The 17,897-nt window shown below is 40.7% G+C and overlaps 2 protein-coding genes across 8 annotated transcripts in view; one reads left to right on the forward strand and one right to left on the reverse strand.

The window, feature by feature from the left end:
• Positions 1–17,897, forward strand: part of LOC111269133 (uncharacterized) — a 164,801-nt gene that overhangs the window by 52,863 nt on the left and 94,041 nt on the right. The gene's annotated exons all lie outside the window — the stretch shown is intronic.
• LOC111269129 (long-chain fatty acid transport protein 4) overlaps positions 1–17,897 on the reverse strand; it is a 66,181-nt gene that overhangs the window by 2,471 nt on the left and 45,813 nt on the right. For all 5 annotated transcript variants that reach the window (XM_022848512.2, XM_022848511.2, XM_022848513.2 and 2 more), the window contains 4 exons: positions 14,718–14,915; positions 5,913–6,120; positions 5,070–5,295; positions 2,113–2,345 (listed from right to left, as the gene is read on the reverse strand). In XM_022848512.2, coding sequence (XP_022704247.1) covers positions 2,113–2,345; positions 5,070–5,295; positions 5,913–6,120; positions 14,718–14,915 — 865 coding nt within the window. The remainder of the gene's footprint in view (positions 1–2,112; positions 2,346–5,069; positions 5,296–5,912; positions 6,121–14,717; positions 14,916–17,897) is intronic.

The following is a 17,897-nucleotide window of genomic DNA, read 5'->3' on the forward strand; positions in this document are numbered from 1 at the left end:
CTTAAAGAATTGTGCCAAATAACGGCCATCTATTTACTTTTTTAACATTTTCTAGAATGACAATGATAATTTGCTAAACTGCTAGTCTTCAGCCAGTCTTTCGTCTCCCCGCCATATGAATCCGCTCATGGATTTTATTGCTTACTAAGTACCTCTTCATAAAGTGGCCAACGTGCAACATTCATGCCGAGCTACTTATACAAAGGCTTTACAAGAGGTTTAAATTCCGTCATGATAGTACCCCATAGGCAATCGTGCAAGTATGTAAAGGTCACAGTCATCGTTGGCTCGCCCTTGCATGCTGTTCACATTTAGTTAAGCGTCACAACAAACAAAAAGTGGTAACATCAAAAAATACAAGACGGCCTAACGTGCTTTAACAGCATGAGAATCTATTAGACTGCCCGAGGATGTTGTACAAGGGATTGAGGCAGCTGAAATACATTCTCCAGAAGAGAAAACTCGATACTCCATTGACACATTGAAATTAGGATCGTAAATGAAACGCTTCAGTGGTAATGAAGAGAGGACGCCATCCCACAACAGTCAATTGATGTGACGCTTTGCCCCATTTTCCACCTAGGTTAGCTGACGCGCAACCCATTTTGCGCAGCATCGGCTCTTTCTCTATTCCCCATTCAGTTGTCGATTGCCTCTTTCTCTGTTCGCCTCTCCTGTTTTCAGGTCCAAAGGCACGGTAAGGACAAGCAGTTCCTCCCTGCTGATGTCAGTTGATCAGAAACTTACACTTCCGCTTTGGCGACAGCGGCTATAGAACTCTACGGGGAGGATGTGTCAGAAAATTCCAACATCTTTGAAGCAATCGTCGCTCGTTTCATCCTTTTTCATGCCGCAATATTCATTGAATCCTAGTATTCGGACATTCTTTCCTCAGTTATGCGCCGAAACGGTTCAGGTCGATCAAATATTTTACACTACGTGTAATCAACCAGAAGAAATAACTTTATCCTTACCGAAGCAAATCTATTAGATGAAATATATCATGTATATATAGGACATGTTGTCATCGATATACGGAGACATTTTTCGAGATTGAATAGTTTTCAAGGCCCGATAAACCGCAGTGTGCTGGCAGTCAACAACTCTTTATTCTCCGAAGTATCGAAAATACAATAAATTTAAATCTATTGACCTTTTTGCCTAAAAAGCAACAGAGAACGCGCCATCACTTGCGCGTCGTGGCATTCCCTACACACCATCTTCTCCGTCTTTGCATCCGACTCTCCGAAGTAGACTCAGATCACTTTGATATTCTGTAATACAAATATCGTATACTTGTACTAAAATGCAAATTGGTATTATAAATCCGTTGTCTCGGTCAGACAAAACGTCCGTTTTTAGAATTTCCAAGTTTTTAGAAGAGCGTAGACGATTGCATCCAGTATCCAAAGTAGATGACTGCCTGTTGTGAGCGTCCGTTGCTGTCTGAACATTCATCTACCTCCGAAGTGGTGCAATTTTCAATTTCAGCAAAGGTCCCACCACCGCTTACGTCTTATTCGATGCCTGGTTGCTCTACCATTACTAGCAGCGAAATTGTTGCTCCATCGAGAGCAAACTCAACATTATTTACGCTGCCCTATAGTCATCAAACATCCGCTAATAACCGGACGAAAACGAGCACGCATAGGAGAAAACGGGCAAAGAAGAAGAAGCGTAAAGGGAAATTTCACTGTCAGTGAGATTTGAAAATGCCGCCCAAATAAGTGCGTCACACAACAACTCAATCCTCTTTGCAGGCACCAATGCAAAACATGCCGATATACTTGTGAATGAAAAGTTATTATTGCTTGCACTAGTATCTCTAAAAAATGTTCAGAGTTCACATGAGAAGGGTGTTAAGGGCCAAGTTAAAGAGCTCGTACTTCTACGGTTACTACGCTTATAGCGACCAGACCGCAGAAAAAAACGGGTCCCTTATTACAGTTATATACTTACTAAAAAAAAACACACAGTTATAAGGTTACAGCCGTCTCAACCACATTCTCTAACACATACTGGCATTGGTGTGTTTTATACGTTAGCATAAGATTAGTCAAAAGTAGACGGGAAAATCAAAGTTCAACGGTATAAACTCCCAGCTCAACTGACCTCGCTGCTATTCCTTCGACTTCCGATGTGGAGACGTTTTCACCCTTCCAACGAAATGTGTCTCCGGTGCGGTCTTTGAAGAACAAATATCCAAATTCGTCCATAACGAGCAAGTCACCTGAGGCAAAAACAGCGTCATCTTTACGAAAGACGTCGCGGTACATCTTTTTTGATGTCGCCTGCTGAGATGCATATCCATCGAAAGAATGGATATGATCGTTCACCCGGATAACCTGTAAGAGTAGGAGAGCTTTGAGCAAAGCCAGCTAAAACAATGAAGCAATACCTCCGTTATACAGAATTATCACATATGCACACAGACATAGACAGCCGCTGTTATCAAATATGATAGTAACACGCTATCCTATTGTGATCTCGAAACTATTACAATTCAACTTGGCAATAAAACTGACCTAAACTTTCAAACCGATAAGAAACACTTACCGAAAAGGCTGGCATTACACTAAATGGTATTCTGGTATTCATCCAAGTGAAAAGTAAGGCATTTCATTTTCTACAAAAATGTAGCTAGTACACCTCAGCAGGCTCAACAGCTGGTCATAATGAGCGGCCACACGACCTCGAGAGTTTTAAATAGGCCAAAGACAACCGACTGTCATGATTAACCAACACAGCTTCGCGTAGGGGAATTTTTGTCAAAGCACTCCCTAAACGCACCTTTCTGAATACATAGACAATTTTTTTTTTATTATTCATTTACCATTTTCAATTATGAGCTGTATGTGAGCAAGTCCTCGGAATCACTTATTTTTACGTGTGGCGTTAGTGACTTGGCCCCATTGGTAGCTGAAAAGGACTTATCATGATAAGTTTTTCCAACAGATACATGGAAACTGTATAAAGAGCAATACCTTATTTTCCCTATTTGTTCCTTTACTCCTTATCTTCCACGTAATTAATTTTTACTGATCATTTTTTCCAACGCCCCGATTTGAATCAACACAGCCAGGTGCCTTTTAGTTATGGTTACTATGGGAACGCGCCCAAAGAGACGTGAATTAGCCACTCAAACCTTGCCATTCCAATAAAATGTTGCCTTACTATAATCTTAAAAGCTGGCTAAACTAAAATTGACAATAAACTAATAAAGAAGTTTCTAAAAAGAAATACTTATAGAAGGGGCTGACAAGACATTTAATAAAATTCTAATATTAATCTGTGTGAAGAGTAATCCATTCGATTTTATATCAAACTGTACTAGTAATGCTCTACGCTCGGTCAATAATCAGTAACTGTTTTCAACACAAATATGATGATTAACGAAGATAGTCTTCGACACGGGATTTTTTTCACGACACGTTTCAGAGCACGTGCTTTGACGTAGTCTACGGTATACCAAGTTTGAGACCCTGCACCTAAAGCATCAGCACATTATACGATTTTTCGTATTATCCCTTTTTATTACGTCTCCTATGAGTTTGATTACGAGAAGAACTGATTTGTTTATTTTAAAAAACAAAAACAATTTTAGCTCACTGTTTGCAGGATTTCACCGTGCAAGAAGAATTTTACAAATGATTTTAAAACGCTAGATCAGTATTATAAGCCATGCGAAATGCTGATTCACCTAGAAATATGGTGGAAAAAGAAAGCCATGACATTGACACTACACAACTAAAAGACCATGAAAAATTAGCATCAATTAACTTCAGGAATAACCAGGAACAAATCTGCCAAAAACCTAACCATGCAGATGTTGAAACCGCATTACTCACATGCCCACCGTAAATATGGGAAGCCAAAAAGAAGCGTTTCGACGAAAAACAAAGAAGAGACCTATATCGCAGGAAGCCAACTCACGTCCACAGATAAATATTTATCGTAGTTCCTACACGGATGTGCAAATTTGCGATCATTGGAAACTCATCTACCTGATTTTTTGTTTCCTTTTGCGGATCGGATTCATTCCTGGCTAGAATGTAAACAGCGCCCTCTGGTGCCGTTGTCTGGATTCCTCCCTATTCATTTTCAACCGCAGGTTACTTAAAGATATGTGTGTTAGCCACCTTTTTTTTGTTAACAAATGACTCGCTTCCTTCTTAGGTCAATGACCTTTTCGCCAGGACAAAAAAGGGTCAGTTTAAGAACGTTATAGGTAACATAAACAACGAAAACGAAAAAAGTTGACGATAACGACGCGTTAATTGTGGGCAGCGTAACTGATGGAACGAAATGATGAGTGCTCATTGTTGTAGCCGCCGTTTGAAACAACCATACGTTCGATATGGGATAGATGGTACTTCAGAAAGCAGATACTCAGCATCCACCGGGTGGGTCCAATTCTGCTTATACGTATCAAATACACTCAGCAAAAAAAACGGCTTTTGTTAAAAAAAAAAAAAAAAAAAAAAGTAAAATATACCGAATGCGTAACTCTAGATATCAGCAATATATGCTAAAGCCAATTATCGAAAGCATAAGACATAATAAGGCGAGAAGCTTTTTGCTCACTCCTAATAGGATCTCATTAGATACAAAAAAAAGTCAATGGACAGACCATGCTACTCTATCAGATCTAAAGTACTAACAATCTACCTGAAACATAAGGCCTTACGTTCAAATGACCATACAAACTGATCTAATAAGAGCGCGGCACGATAGGAATTGACTGATCGTTCCTCCTACCGGAGCAGATCACCTTTTCTAGTCGAAAGGCAAAAATGACGTCAAGTTACGAGGAGCACTCTCTACTGGACAGACTCGAACGACATTGCAATACATATAATTGCGCCTTTTCTTCTATGTGTTATTTAGATCAATGGACATAGGATCACAATATGAATGCTTTTTGTCGTATAACTTGATTTATTAGAGCTCATTAATATAAGAAGGTACATCTTATTAGAACAACAGGTACCTATCAGATTAGTTGAACTTATTACCTAGAGCAGTTAGAGACGTCCTCCTATAACAAACTAAAGCAGAGATGAACTTACACCAACTAATTCGCCGACTTGGCCTGGTTGACACGGAATGCAAAGGCCCTTGCCATTTCTCATCGGTAGGCCTGTAGACTCATCGATTCTGATTAGTCGAACAGGATGAACGTTTTCGGCGATGCGGGACACAAATCCAACTGCTCCAACAGTATTGTCAATGTTCATTACGTGTGCGTTACCCTCCGTTGAGCCGTAAAATTCGCGAAGGTTCGTAATGTTGAATCTAATTGATTCACAGTAGAGCAAAAAAAGTAGAAATTCACAGTAGAAAAAAAAAAAGGCAGCGCTAACTCTGGTTACTATTACGATATATGACATCAAGAACAATACGAGTGGCCAATAAATATCTATAATACACCTTGTACGTGCGTAGCGTAAGTGCAGAGTCCATATTAACAATAGCTAGTAATAAAAGGGTCGAAAAACGAAAGCAAGGTTCATGTGGCTTATTAAATTATGCGAGACAAAAAAATACACAGAACAGACAAAACAGAAGTAAAGTGATAGAAAACAAAGCTGTTTTCACTATACATCTAGCTTCTCTTAACGCTGGTGTGCGAAAAAGCAGAATAAACATCACAAGCGACTTTTCCCATGACATACTAGTCAACGTACATGTAGCTTGCGTATATATCACATAAAAACACATGTAAAATTTCTTTAGGTTATACAAAAAGTAAGACAGACATGAGACACGTATCCGCTTCTTTCATCTGTGCAGAAAAATAGCACAGGGAATCGACAGTATTATTATTATTATCTACATAAGCGTAATAGGACTAAAGGTCGTGAGGTATCGTAATACAAAGTAGAACATTGAACCCAATAGTTCATACTAACCGTTGTGAGAATTCTGTCCAGATCTGCGGCCGGAGACCGTTTCCGAACATCATCCGAATGCGATGCTGCTTATCTTGCGGTTTCTCCGGTTGTGCAAGAAGGTAACGGCAGATCTCACCAATATATTGGGTAACAGTTGCCTCGTACTTTATACAATCGTCCCAGAATTTAGAGGCAGAAAATTTTGGCCGGATACACACCGTATTGCCTAAAAAATACAAACCCATTCGTTCTTTTATGTCTATAGAAGTTTTCTCTACATAACAAGTACATGTCGGATTCAGTGATCTAGTAATGCGCACTATCCAATAACAATCAAAGCAAAAGTGGGAAGTAGCATAAATCACGTAGAAAAACCGTCACTCGTTCTATATGAAATTCTCTTAATTTCGCTTAAGTTTTTATAAGACGTTCAACTTCTGCAAAAGATATTGTAATCAAAATCGACTTGAGGCCAGTTAAAAACGTGTGTCACATAGTTTGCAAAACTCTATTCACCAAAAAAGCTCGCTTGGAGCATATGATCGGTCCAGACGAGGTATGGTTCTATCTATACTGCCAGCCAGAACGTGGCGAAAGTCTGCTATCGCCCTGGAGAGAAATGGAGTTCGGTCTGCCGAATATCAATGATGCTAGTACTTGCCATGGACATCAGAGACATTTGCTACTATGAAATAATGAATGCAGCCCGCCACCTCGAGGTCCACGAAAAACCAGTGGACTGTCAACACAGTATCCAAAAGCACGCAGTCTCAGTATTCTCTGACTTAAGCAACGAAATATCTAACGTTAGCTCCAACGGGCCCGCTCTCAAATTTAAATTCGTTTATTTATAAGCTTCCCGCGACCTAAGACGGCCAATTGGTGAGCAAACGTATCTCAGTCTCGATTCGCTTGGAGAAACCATAGACATAATGAAAACGCACATGGTGGTTTCGGACAAGTTGTCAAGGAGTTCGGAGAGATGTGTGAAAACCTCCAAAAAAAACCATCACTCTAGCCCGACTAGTCGAAAGGTTTTATATACTAAATTAAATAAGTTCTGGCCCATGAGCCTTAGCTCAGAGGACTAATATAGGAGAAGGGCCCCAACTGTCCTATTATTCTTTTCATTATCACTAAATATATTAACTAAAATAAGCATAATAAATGCCTGTTTCTTAGAGTGCATACTGGCGGACTCGGCTCATCTAGCCAAAGTATCATTCACTAACAATAACATGGATTAACTTGTTTGTTGTCTCTGACTGAAGTTATGAAGGAATGAATAAGTTCCGCCAAATACGAACTAATGGTGTAGGCCGTCCTCACGGGTTCGAATCACGTATGTTGCTATGTCTCATCAATAATCCTTTTGCGGTAAATGCAAGTACGTGATCACCGGCGCGAATTTTATTAGATACACTCCAGCAGATACTACTCTCGTCGAGCGCTTAGAAGGCGTTGAGCTTTTGCGTATACTACTTCGCTTCTGCCAACTTCATTTTGGTCTGTACCCCTTGTGGTCGACTTGGTTCTATTCAGTTTGATGCGTCTTAGAAAAACGCAAGCAGACAAACAAGGGAGAAAACAATAACATCAAAAACATGACAACTAACAAAAGTGACTTATTAATAAGATTGCTCAGTTGAGTTATGGCAAGAACAGAAAACGTTCTTTAGGGCATTTAGCTCCTTGAGCTGAGACAAGTAGAGCGCGTACCTCTACTAAGCGCTTCAATTTTTGTTTCCAACAAAAAAGTTCCTATTTTTTTTTAAAAGCTCAGAAATTAACGTAAGTCTATTTTTGCAATAAAATAATTTACGATTGTCACATTCAGGCGTCCCCCTCAAATGTTTGTCATGCTAGCAGCCCTCAGTGCTATATCAAGCTCGGAGGTGTATTGACGTATGCTTTGAACATCCCAATATGCCGAAGATCAAGCGCGTCCTGGGAAAGCTGAATCTGTTTGAATGTTTATTTGTATGTTGGAGACATGACGCAATAATTAGCGCAGATAGAGATCGAGGCCAAGTTTAAATATACTATCCCCAAAAGTCAAAACAATACAAAAAAACGATAATACTCAAGCCGAGGACTGCTTGAAACGCTTCGTTTATTAGCTATTACACATTAGCGCAAAACCACATCGGTACCACGGACTGTGTACAAGTGAAGATCATCGACTTATATAGGGAGGAATCTTTTTGTAGGAACCTTGGCCCAGAATAAGCTTTCGCATCTACTATCAACGTCTACTGCGAACGCTTACAGTTTTTTTAAGACTCCATAGAAGTGAGCACGGTTCCCTGTGCTATGTCCCGGCATTTATTTCGACCGACCCGTCATGTTGACCAACGCCCAATGGAAGCATCCATATACATTCCACCAGTTAGTCCTATTTTGCTTAGTCCTCCGTGCAGACAAACAGTAGCAAGAACCAGGCGGGTGCTGATGTGGCACTCAAGTAGCACCTTTGAGCGGTGTTTGTCCGCTCTAAATAATTCTAACGCAGAAGTACAAGTTTAGCAAGTAGGTTTTCGCCGATGCTGTCTGCGCGTGGCACAGGGCTAGACTTGATCTTCTCTTGAAATAAGTGTACGCATCTATTTAGAAATATTAATCAGAGGCCTCCAAAGCGCTAGAAATAAACGGAAGTACCTCTAATACATACAGACACATAGCTATGCCAGCTCGAGCTCGCCAAATTCGCTTATACCAGTCTAATACTTATATCTAATATTCTGCCCGTAGATTGTACCGACGATTTTAGACGTGTAAACGTGAAGCTTAAGTTCATTTGCGTCAATTAGCAAATCGAGTCGTTGAGGAGTCTTACTGGGGATGTTAGCGAATAGAGGAACTTTTGTGATCTACGCCATTTATCTTTTACTCACTCCTTAATCCGGGTATGCCAGACCTTGTTAAGGCTTTGCTACCTGGGCGTGGTGATGCCATCTATCGTCGTAAAGAGCACAACGTACACAGCAGGTAAATTAATTCCTACGCAATGATTTCGGACATGCAAGGCGAAAGATGCAGCCATCAATCAAAGGAGCCGGCTATTACGCAGCCCTATGAGCCGTGCAAAGGTGTGAATCTCAAGATATTTCAAGGCTACATCCATATATCGTAAACACTAATATGTACAGTACGTTTTTAACAGATATACAATAAGCTGTTGTGATGCCCGGTCTTCTGTTACATCACAAAATAACTGGCATTCTCCTGAGCCATTGCAAACATGTCAAAGCAAACATTGCTGGTAAATTCTGCAAGATACGTTGACGCACATCTTCAAATACTTCTAAATTAGCGGAACGACCTCCTCGGATGCGCTTTGTGTCTATGACAAATTTTCATGCAATGCAAGAAGAGGTTTCGAACAAGGCCGTAACTGTCGGCACACATTTCGATTAACAGGACAGTAAAAACCTGAAACGATTATGTTCTCAGAACTGAAGCATAATAAAACATGGCGAAAAGTTTATCCACTTGTATATATAATTTGTAAGAGCCGCATGATTTAGAGCCACAAACTGTGTTTGCTTAAGTCGTTAGACAAATATCAATTTAATAGAAATATTGCGTTAGCCGTCCGAGTATAGATTTTTGCACTCAAGTCCAAGTGCCCAGCTTCTAGGTGATAGCAAACGTTTCTTCTTTACTTTTTCTACCTAGTAAATCGGATAGCTATAGGGGCTAGATCACTTACGTTTGGAGAGGCCGTATTAGAAGAACGAAGCCGCTACAGGCCAACGATAGCTGTCGTACAAAAACCATTTTTAAGTTATTGAATTATTACAAAGAGTTAAGGAGCCAGTACAAGGGTGCAAGAGTCTTTGTCTTTGTGCTGGCGAGTGAGCCGCATTTCCTAGGAATCTCTCTAAAACCGTAACTGGTTGCTGGGATAAAGCAGATATCTTGTATCCGTTCGCTAGAATACATTTGATATCTTTCGCAGCAGGCTACCGTTTCGGGCTTTCTTGCTAAACAGGTACTAATAGTCCTGTTAAATCCGCTCAGTCCCGTCGAGAGGCATTGATAACTCTTCTTTCACGCACTGCATCTATTTGTGCATTGCCAAATTAGAAGCGGAAGCCTCTAGCCAGAAGGCAGAATCCTCAATAGCTGCCAAACAGAAACCCAGTGGAGCGAAATCTGCCAGCTGTTAGTACAGCGCTACTTGAAAAGATCAGTTGGTAATAAGAACGCCAGGCGGCTACAACATCCACTTTACGTCTTAGACTTTCCCTGGGAAACTCTTGCGTGCCGGATGTACTTGAAGCCTCGCTACTGCGTCTTCAACTTCACTCAGTTCGAACGAATGACATTTGAAGCGATACTGTTGTGACAACCCGGCGACCAGCAAGCTTAACCAGTCCATCCTTAACAACTACAAGAACTTCAAAGACATCAACATCTGCCGAAGTTGCTTAGTTGTGCCGCATGGCTAGTTCTAGTCCTGGTAAGGTGAGCAGTTTTACGAAAAACTTGTCACTTTTAACTCTGAATGATCCATATCTAGTTTTCGATGACCTCGCTGACAGAGAAAGTACACTCACGTCACTGGAGGCGTCAAAATAGGCGAACTATTCTAGGGATACCTTACGACGTGGATCTAACACAGTTTGCGTATGGGGTACAGTCAATGCGGTACAAAGTTCAATAGCTTCATTATATATCTGCCACTCAAAAAATGTTCTATTACTGTATTGATTAGGTGAGCGAACGTTTGGTCCTCTTACAGCCCGGCCAAATTTAATCTCAGTCCTATTATGGACCCAACGTCAGTTTGGCTAACTAGTATAAGACAGACCTAATTGCTGGGTCTGTCTGTGCACATCCAACATCGCCAACACTGGCTATGTCTAATCTTAGAGAAAATTAGCCCACTTAATTACATTTACAGAGGATATGAAGCTATAAACATAAACATCCATCCCACCATTTATCAAAAGTAGCTTAGTAATCGTAACTGTAGTCACCGTTCAGAACGCCGACAACAAGATACAATCCAGATGTTCACGCAATCGGAGCATCTTGTAAGCAGAAAACCGTCGGAAACTAGCAAAACTTTTAAATGAACATTTAGGTAATCGATATATTTTGTCAAGACGGTCCACTTCGAGGAGGTACTGGTACTTCTCATATAATATTACATTACTAACGTATATTATACTATGCATAGAAACTGTGCGAAGAAACCGTTCGCGCGTGAACACGTTCGAAACTTCATTAATTCACCCACCTATCCAACCACTACGTTCTTATTACGCCAAGCACTTCTAGGTCATTGCCCGAGAGTCAGGTTAATCTTTGTGGCTGTTCTAACCACTGCACAAGCAATAGCCATAAATTACTTATGTAAGTGAACTCCAACTATATTCTCATGCACACCCTTTTTAATCTAAGAAAAAGCAACGCTTAACCCCTGAACTACATCCCCCTGCCGAAGGTGGCCTTTGCGAGTACACTTAGTTGAACAGGTCCAAGCGCGTCCCAACAGGCGTTCTGACGGGGGCACCTGTTTTAGGAGAACTGTGTAAGCGATGTTTCTAGAAAAAGCAGGAATGCAGAATGTGTGTGTTTTGTTCGATAGCAGAAGCCGTAAAAGTATTGGAGAGCCCTCTAGAGGGAGTGTGGGTTGACATGACTAGGGACAGCTGATTTATCCGCTACCATTAGCACTTCTACATGGAAGAATAGGTAGTTGCGTCGACAGCGAAGCTGGGGTTTTGATGAACAGCTGTTTGAGAACGCACCAACCCGCTCAATGAGTTCCCGTTCTTGCGAAATCATTACCACTGTCTACTGCGAAGTCCCACATGGTGACCACAGCTACATGAGCGAGTAATTAACTACCGAAGAAGGGCAACCGGCCGCTTTTCCATCGATGTTAGCGTGTGGTAGCCGCCTCCACTTATCTTTCTTCGCAGTTTGCCTACTCGACTAAATAAACATCGCCCCTTTCATCTAATATGATCTCAATTTTTAATCTGCAGTTGCTCTTCTGGATGAAATATTTAAGTAAGGCGCAGATTCCTCACGTAGGACACACCCGATAAACCCAACATATCAATATCGATACGGATTGTTTTTACAGTATTGCTAGCAATTGACTTCCTAGAAGTACAATACTACGTTTATCATAAACGTACCCATATGGATGGATGACCTGAAAACTGACGGAAATTTTGCCAGGCTATTCCGTAGCAGTACATGCTACTGCCACTAGGTAAAAGCCAGTTTTTTTTTACGATAAAACAACAGAGCCGTCATCACGAATAACAATGCGTCCTTTTTTGAAATTCTAGTAAAAACTGGCCTTTACGAATGTTTCTATTTAAGTCACCCCGGACCGACAATCTGTTGCGTCGTAGATAAGTACGAGGCTAAAGAAAAAGCAAGAACAGGTCCTAGCACAATACAACGATACAAATCTATGGCAGTGCGGATTCCAAAGCCTATTGCTGCCGTCCACAGGTGCATTTCTAATGGCCGCTCTGTTTCGATTGGGACTTTAGTAAATGAATCTGATGTGAGTGAGTATACGATCTCATACACGCTCTTTATACACGCCATATGTCACAAAGACAGATATTCTGCGGGGATAATCGAACTGAGGGATTTTTTTCTGGCGATGTTTGCTATTCAGTTCTTTCAACAATAAAATAGCAGGCTATCTTCGATTTTTCTTACTAAAAATCTTTTATCCTTAGTGCAAACACGAAGCATAGAAGTGATCGCTGCCCTGCTCACGGTTGAAGCATGTCGGTATTTTGAATAGAAGCAAATTTTCACATGAAGTCATGTTCTTGGCGAAAGACACATCACAGTGCCATACTCCTTTCGGAAGGAAGAATACATTATTAAAGACGTTTACTTATATATTCTGCAAAGTGTTGTTCTAAAGACCATACGCCTTCCAATAAGATGGTGTACCAGCTCATACAAGCCAATCAGTGGCGAGCATGTTCTGTAGCCGACGAATATGGCCGTCACTCGTTCCGAGATTTAGACTCGTTCGATTATCATCATTATTGATCAAGAGTTCAAGAAGGTCGGCGTGACAACCTCAACTCTCTTACTCGTGTTATCAAGAAGGCATTGGTGGAATCGTAAAGCGAATCTTTGAAACGAGCCTGGGCCTGTGAGTGCTTTAGGAGCCGAATCGAAGCTATAATGTAAATAAACAGTAGTAATTATATTAAAAAAACACGAGCAGCAGTAACGACATTTCTAGCACTGTTCTGCTAAATGTAGTTTCTGAAACAAATAAAACTCATTATGTTCCGACCCTTATATATATATATATATTCACAAACTATTCCCCAAGGAAATACCGACTGATTCGAGTTAAAAGGGGCACTCATTTAACAGACCAAGAGATAGCAACGTCAGTACGGCCTCTAAATTAAAGGACTGACTGACTGACTGACTGACTGACTACAAAAAAAAAACAAACTAAATATTAGTAACTAACTAGGGTAGCTTCGCAAGTTTTTGTTGTAGCTTCTTTTAACTGGACGTATATTGCAGTGCACAAACGAATACTATATGCATATCGTAACATCTCCAAGCCAATAATACAGACGTTGAGATCAGAACCGAAATACCACCAAGGCGGAACAATTCTCTAAAAAACTGATTTGTCTACGCAAGATATGTTACACTGTATATAGCTCCGCAGTGACTGCTTAAGTAAGGAACACTACGTCAACAGTTACAGCAGTAAATCCACGGACGGGTGGGGCTTGTTAGGTACACCCTGCATATTATATAGTGCAATGGTGGCGTAATGGTACGGGTCAGGAAACTGCGAAAGCCAGGATTTCGGCCGAAATGAACTCCTCTGCTGACCGGTGATGTGAAGTGGATCCTCCAGGAGTCGTACTTTGCAGGTAGGAAAACGCATAGTATAAGGAGAACAGAGGCGATTTCGCCGCTTCCTGTGAGACCGCATGGCTCTCGGTATTTATGACTGGACTAACTGCTTCCCTGTTCACGACGACACGTTAGGCTACGCACGTCTGAGTCCTGATAGGAAAAGTGACTTCTGGCGAAAGACGTCTCTCTAGCATTTACGTTAGTGCCACAAAACGAAAATAACTACCCTTATACGAAATAACGCAGGGTACATGAGTCGGTAGTAATAACAATAGTGTCATATATAGCTGGCTGAGTTCATTGATAACTGAAATAGCTAGTAATAAAACCTCCGCGCACGCATCGCGCTAGTTAGTCGATACGTTACTTTGAGATACTGGCTGCAAAAGTCTTCGATGCAATAACCGCTTATTGCAGAATGCAACCTCGAGCGGAGTGAGCAAAGACCAGTAAGGGCTGATTGTACACAATATAAAAGGCACATTGAAGATAATCATTGTTGAGTCCATTGTTCATAATATCTCGACGAACTCTAATGTTGAAAATACCCAGGTTTCATCCTATATATATCCTCATATATATATATATATAGGATAAAAGCTGGATATATATATTCTAATATAAACTTAGAACCGTTTCCCCAAATACCTCATGACTAGATAAGATAAACTTAAATTTCAAACCTTGTTTTCTATCAACCAACACATTTGTTATCAGGGATAGTTGCGCTAACCAAGGTGAACAAGGTAGTATCGATTGGCAAGTCGCGTAATATAGCAATTACCCTGTACAGGAAATGATTCCTCGACGAAATGCACGTCACTATTAACACGATCGTTGATATCGACATTTTTTCAGGACAAGAATATTTTCCAAAAAAAAAGATCACAAGCTTGAAGTACGCGTACATGCCCTATGTAAGTAAACATATCTCACCGAAAAGTAGCGCCTGGCTCACCACGACGATTCCGCCAGCCGTGTGATATAGCGGTAGACACGTATAGAAAATATCGTTACTTTTCACCGGCATAATGTTGCTGGCGATTGAGGCCATTGAAATGAAGCGCGACTGCTTGATAATCGCAGCTTTTGGAAGACCAGTCGTGCCTGAAGTGTAGATGTATACCAGTTTATCTGAAATCGACAATTAAGGCGATCAGCTAATTTAATTAATGTCTTGTCGAGGCCGTAAATTAGTTTCATGCATAACAAGCTACAGCATCAGAAGTGTTTCATATTAGTCAATAACGTTGCCAGTTGGATAGTACCGAGGTATCGCGCGGCGCGATAATAGCCGTTTATCGAACGCTATAACCTTTAATTAACCTACTCGTTTAAAGATGCCTTTGCCAAATGTCTGCAGTAATAGATATGTACTGTCTTAACTATCGACTAGATTGCTAGATTTCCAGATATCTTGAAAGGCCTCGCCAATAAGGTCGCTTCTGCTGTGAAGATCACTTATTTGACTTTTATCAATACCGCAGGAGCGTATGTGCTACTAATCTTCCTGTGCCCAACCCTAGTGCGTGCAGCTGATTCATGCCAGTTCGCCAGCCAGGTGACCCTTAAGTGTGCGAAAGGCTCCTAAGGACTAGCTGCGGTCAATCTTTGCCACATCTACGTGCTCGTCCGTAGCATTGTTTATGGTTCAAACTTAATTCTCCGATCTAGAATCGCTAAAACCTATCTTGGTAAACGCTTTCAGATCCGCCTCCCGATCTTATACTCAAATCTTGTCCTTTTAACTGCACCATTCTAGCGAAAAACTTATGACGAAGGCAGGTTTTTTGAGTTCCATGATTTCGTTGCGCAGAACTGACGAACAGGAACTCTTACTAACGGACCTAGTTAGAGCATAAGCAATGACATGGCAATTCAGAAAAGGGTGTAGTACGTTTCAAACCAAGCGTGCAGATAAAGCGCGCAGGTAACAAGTATCGAAGTTGCTAAAAATACATTGCAAACTGCCGAACACAAAGCACCACGCCTAGTTTTGACCTAGCCTGACTGGAGAGGAACTATTTTAATGTAAGTGCTGAAAATGTTTGATTTCAACGTTTATCTTACGAAAATTAAAGCATAAATTAGAAATTCTATTTTAGGTATAAGCCTACCGTGAAGTGTTAAAACTTTCCAAGCATTAAAAATAAAAATCGAAAGTCTTCGATAGCTCAGGCATTGCCAAGGAACTCTTGTTGCGAAGGTTTGGTTGCAACAAACGAACACGATTCTCTAAATGTATATTATGTCTGAATCGTTTCTATTAGGAATTGGCTATATATTACTCACGGGAGATAGCGTTCACTACATATACGTACTGCATATAAAGATCGAACGTGCAAGAAGCTTTTCTATTCAATCCGAATGGCGGATAGCAGCGTGACGTATTAAATCCTTGAAAAACTGTCACAATGGCCTATGTAGACGTACAGCTATCTGGTAGTTTGGTCCTATTTCCAATAGTAATAAAACAGGCTTGGCTTTTCAGAGGCGGGAAAGGTGGAACGGAACGAAAATGTCTATCTGGTGTTTAAAATTTTCCCTCTAGAACATTTTCTGCAATATCAATACAGGGGAAGGACGAGTTAAGGACGCCGTATATTATAGAGAATTAATAGATACTTAAATTGCCAAGTCAGATCTGTTCTAAATGTGCATAGCTGAAATACACAGTTAAATGATTGTATAAATAATCAATCCACCATTAAATTGCTCAACTTTCAAATCAAAAGCTCATGATTTCCGTGATCGCCCAACAACTGGTACACCGGATCTTAGTCCCTGCATCCGGTTCATTTAACATGAACCGGTTAGTTAGATCTTATCTTCAAAAAACTTTCTCGCAAATACAAATGACCACATACACCCGTTATGTCTCTTCAGATTGAATATTTAATGATTATAATAATATAGTTCTACGAAAGTGTGTGCTAGTAATGAATGCTAGTAATGACAAATTGGAAGCAAGAAGAATTCCGTCCGCTCAGCGACCAATCGGGGTAGCAGCAAAAAGGGCTTCTATGAAGTATCTTTCGTTAGAAGGCATAGCCGCGAAGCAGAGGATTAAGCTAACATTTCTGATGGTCTTGGTGCACAAAGTAGCAATCTTTTACGAAGACACAGCAAGGACGTCCTTACTCCTGTGGCAGAAGTTTTACTTTGCCTTAATGTCGCGACGAAAACATAGAAAAGCAGATTGGCTGAATGTTTGCCGTGCCGATCTTTTCAAAGCGTCAACGCTCGGTCGAGGCTAGACAGGATTCGAGGATGGCGTGAACAGCATTACACGCAGCTACCTGGGGTTATGAAGGCGATTTCCACTTGAAAGGTTAACCCATCAAACGCCGGTGAGCACTATCACTCTAAAATTGCTTCCGCAGCTCTTTTGCCACAAAGCTTCTCTTAAGGCCTGCGACGTGCTTGTTTACGGTTTGGCAACTAGACAGAGAATCGAACTTGCATCAATCTTGAAGCATTGATTTTCCAATGTGATGAAAGGAATTACCCGATATATAGAGGTGGTTTTGTGAACGAGGTAAAAGGTGTCCCTTAGAAGTTGCGCGACACGAAAAATAACTTTTTCTTTAATTGAATGGATTTAAAAAGCACAACGAAATGCGTGCTATAATATCTGCGTGATTTTCAGGCACAAACGCTTTCAATCAAGCGATACCCAGATAAAGCCAGCTTGGCCTGCTAACCAGCAAACACAAACAATTAGAGAGTTGCACAGTTCCACAGTTATCCTTGTGTTCTATAAAAGGAGTGATTCTGATCATCATCTGTTTCAAAAGGAGTGCGTCTCTTACTACAAATGTACAATACACCCGACAGACACGCGTAAAACGGGGTCTATCTGAACATATCTAAGGATGGGCAACTCCCAGGTAATTTAACTGAATTATCTCAATAGAAGGACTCATGCCAGAGTTATCTTTCGTGCAGTCGTAGCGAATACTGTAGTTTGAACAGTATGTTATAACAAAAAAAAATCATCTACTTTTCTAAAACAAATGTAACCTTCGTCTAGTGTAATATAGTTGCTCATTCTCGTTTTCCTTATTTCCGTTCTCGAATAACGCAGTAAGTTAAGACTGCATGGCACCTATGCAG

This window comes from Varroa jacobsoni, unplaced genomic scaffold, assembly GCF_002532875.2.
Source record: "Varroa jacobsoni isolate VJ856 unplaced genomic scaffold, vjacob_1.0 scaffold_1356, whole genome shotgun sequence".
In the NCBI taxonomy this organism is placed as follows: domain Eukaryota; kingdom Metazoa; phylum Arthropoda; class Arachnida; order Mesostigmata; family Varroidae; genus Varroa; species Varroa jacobsoni.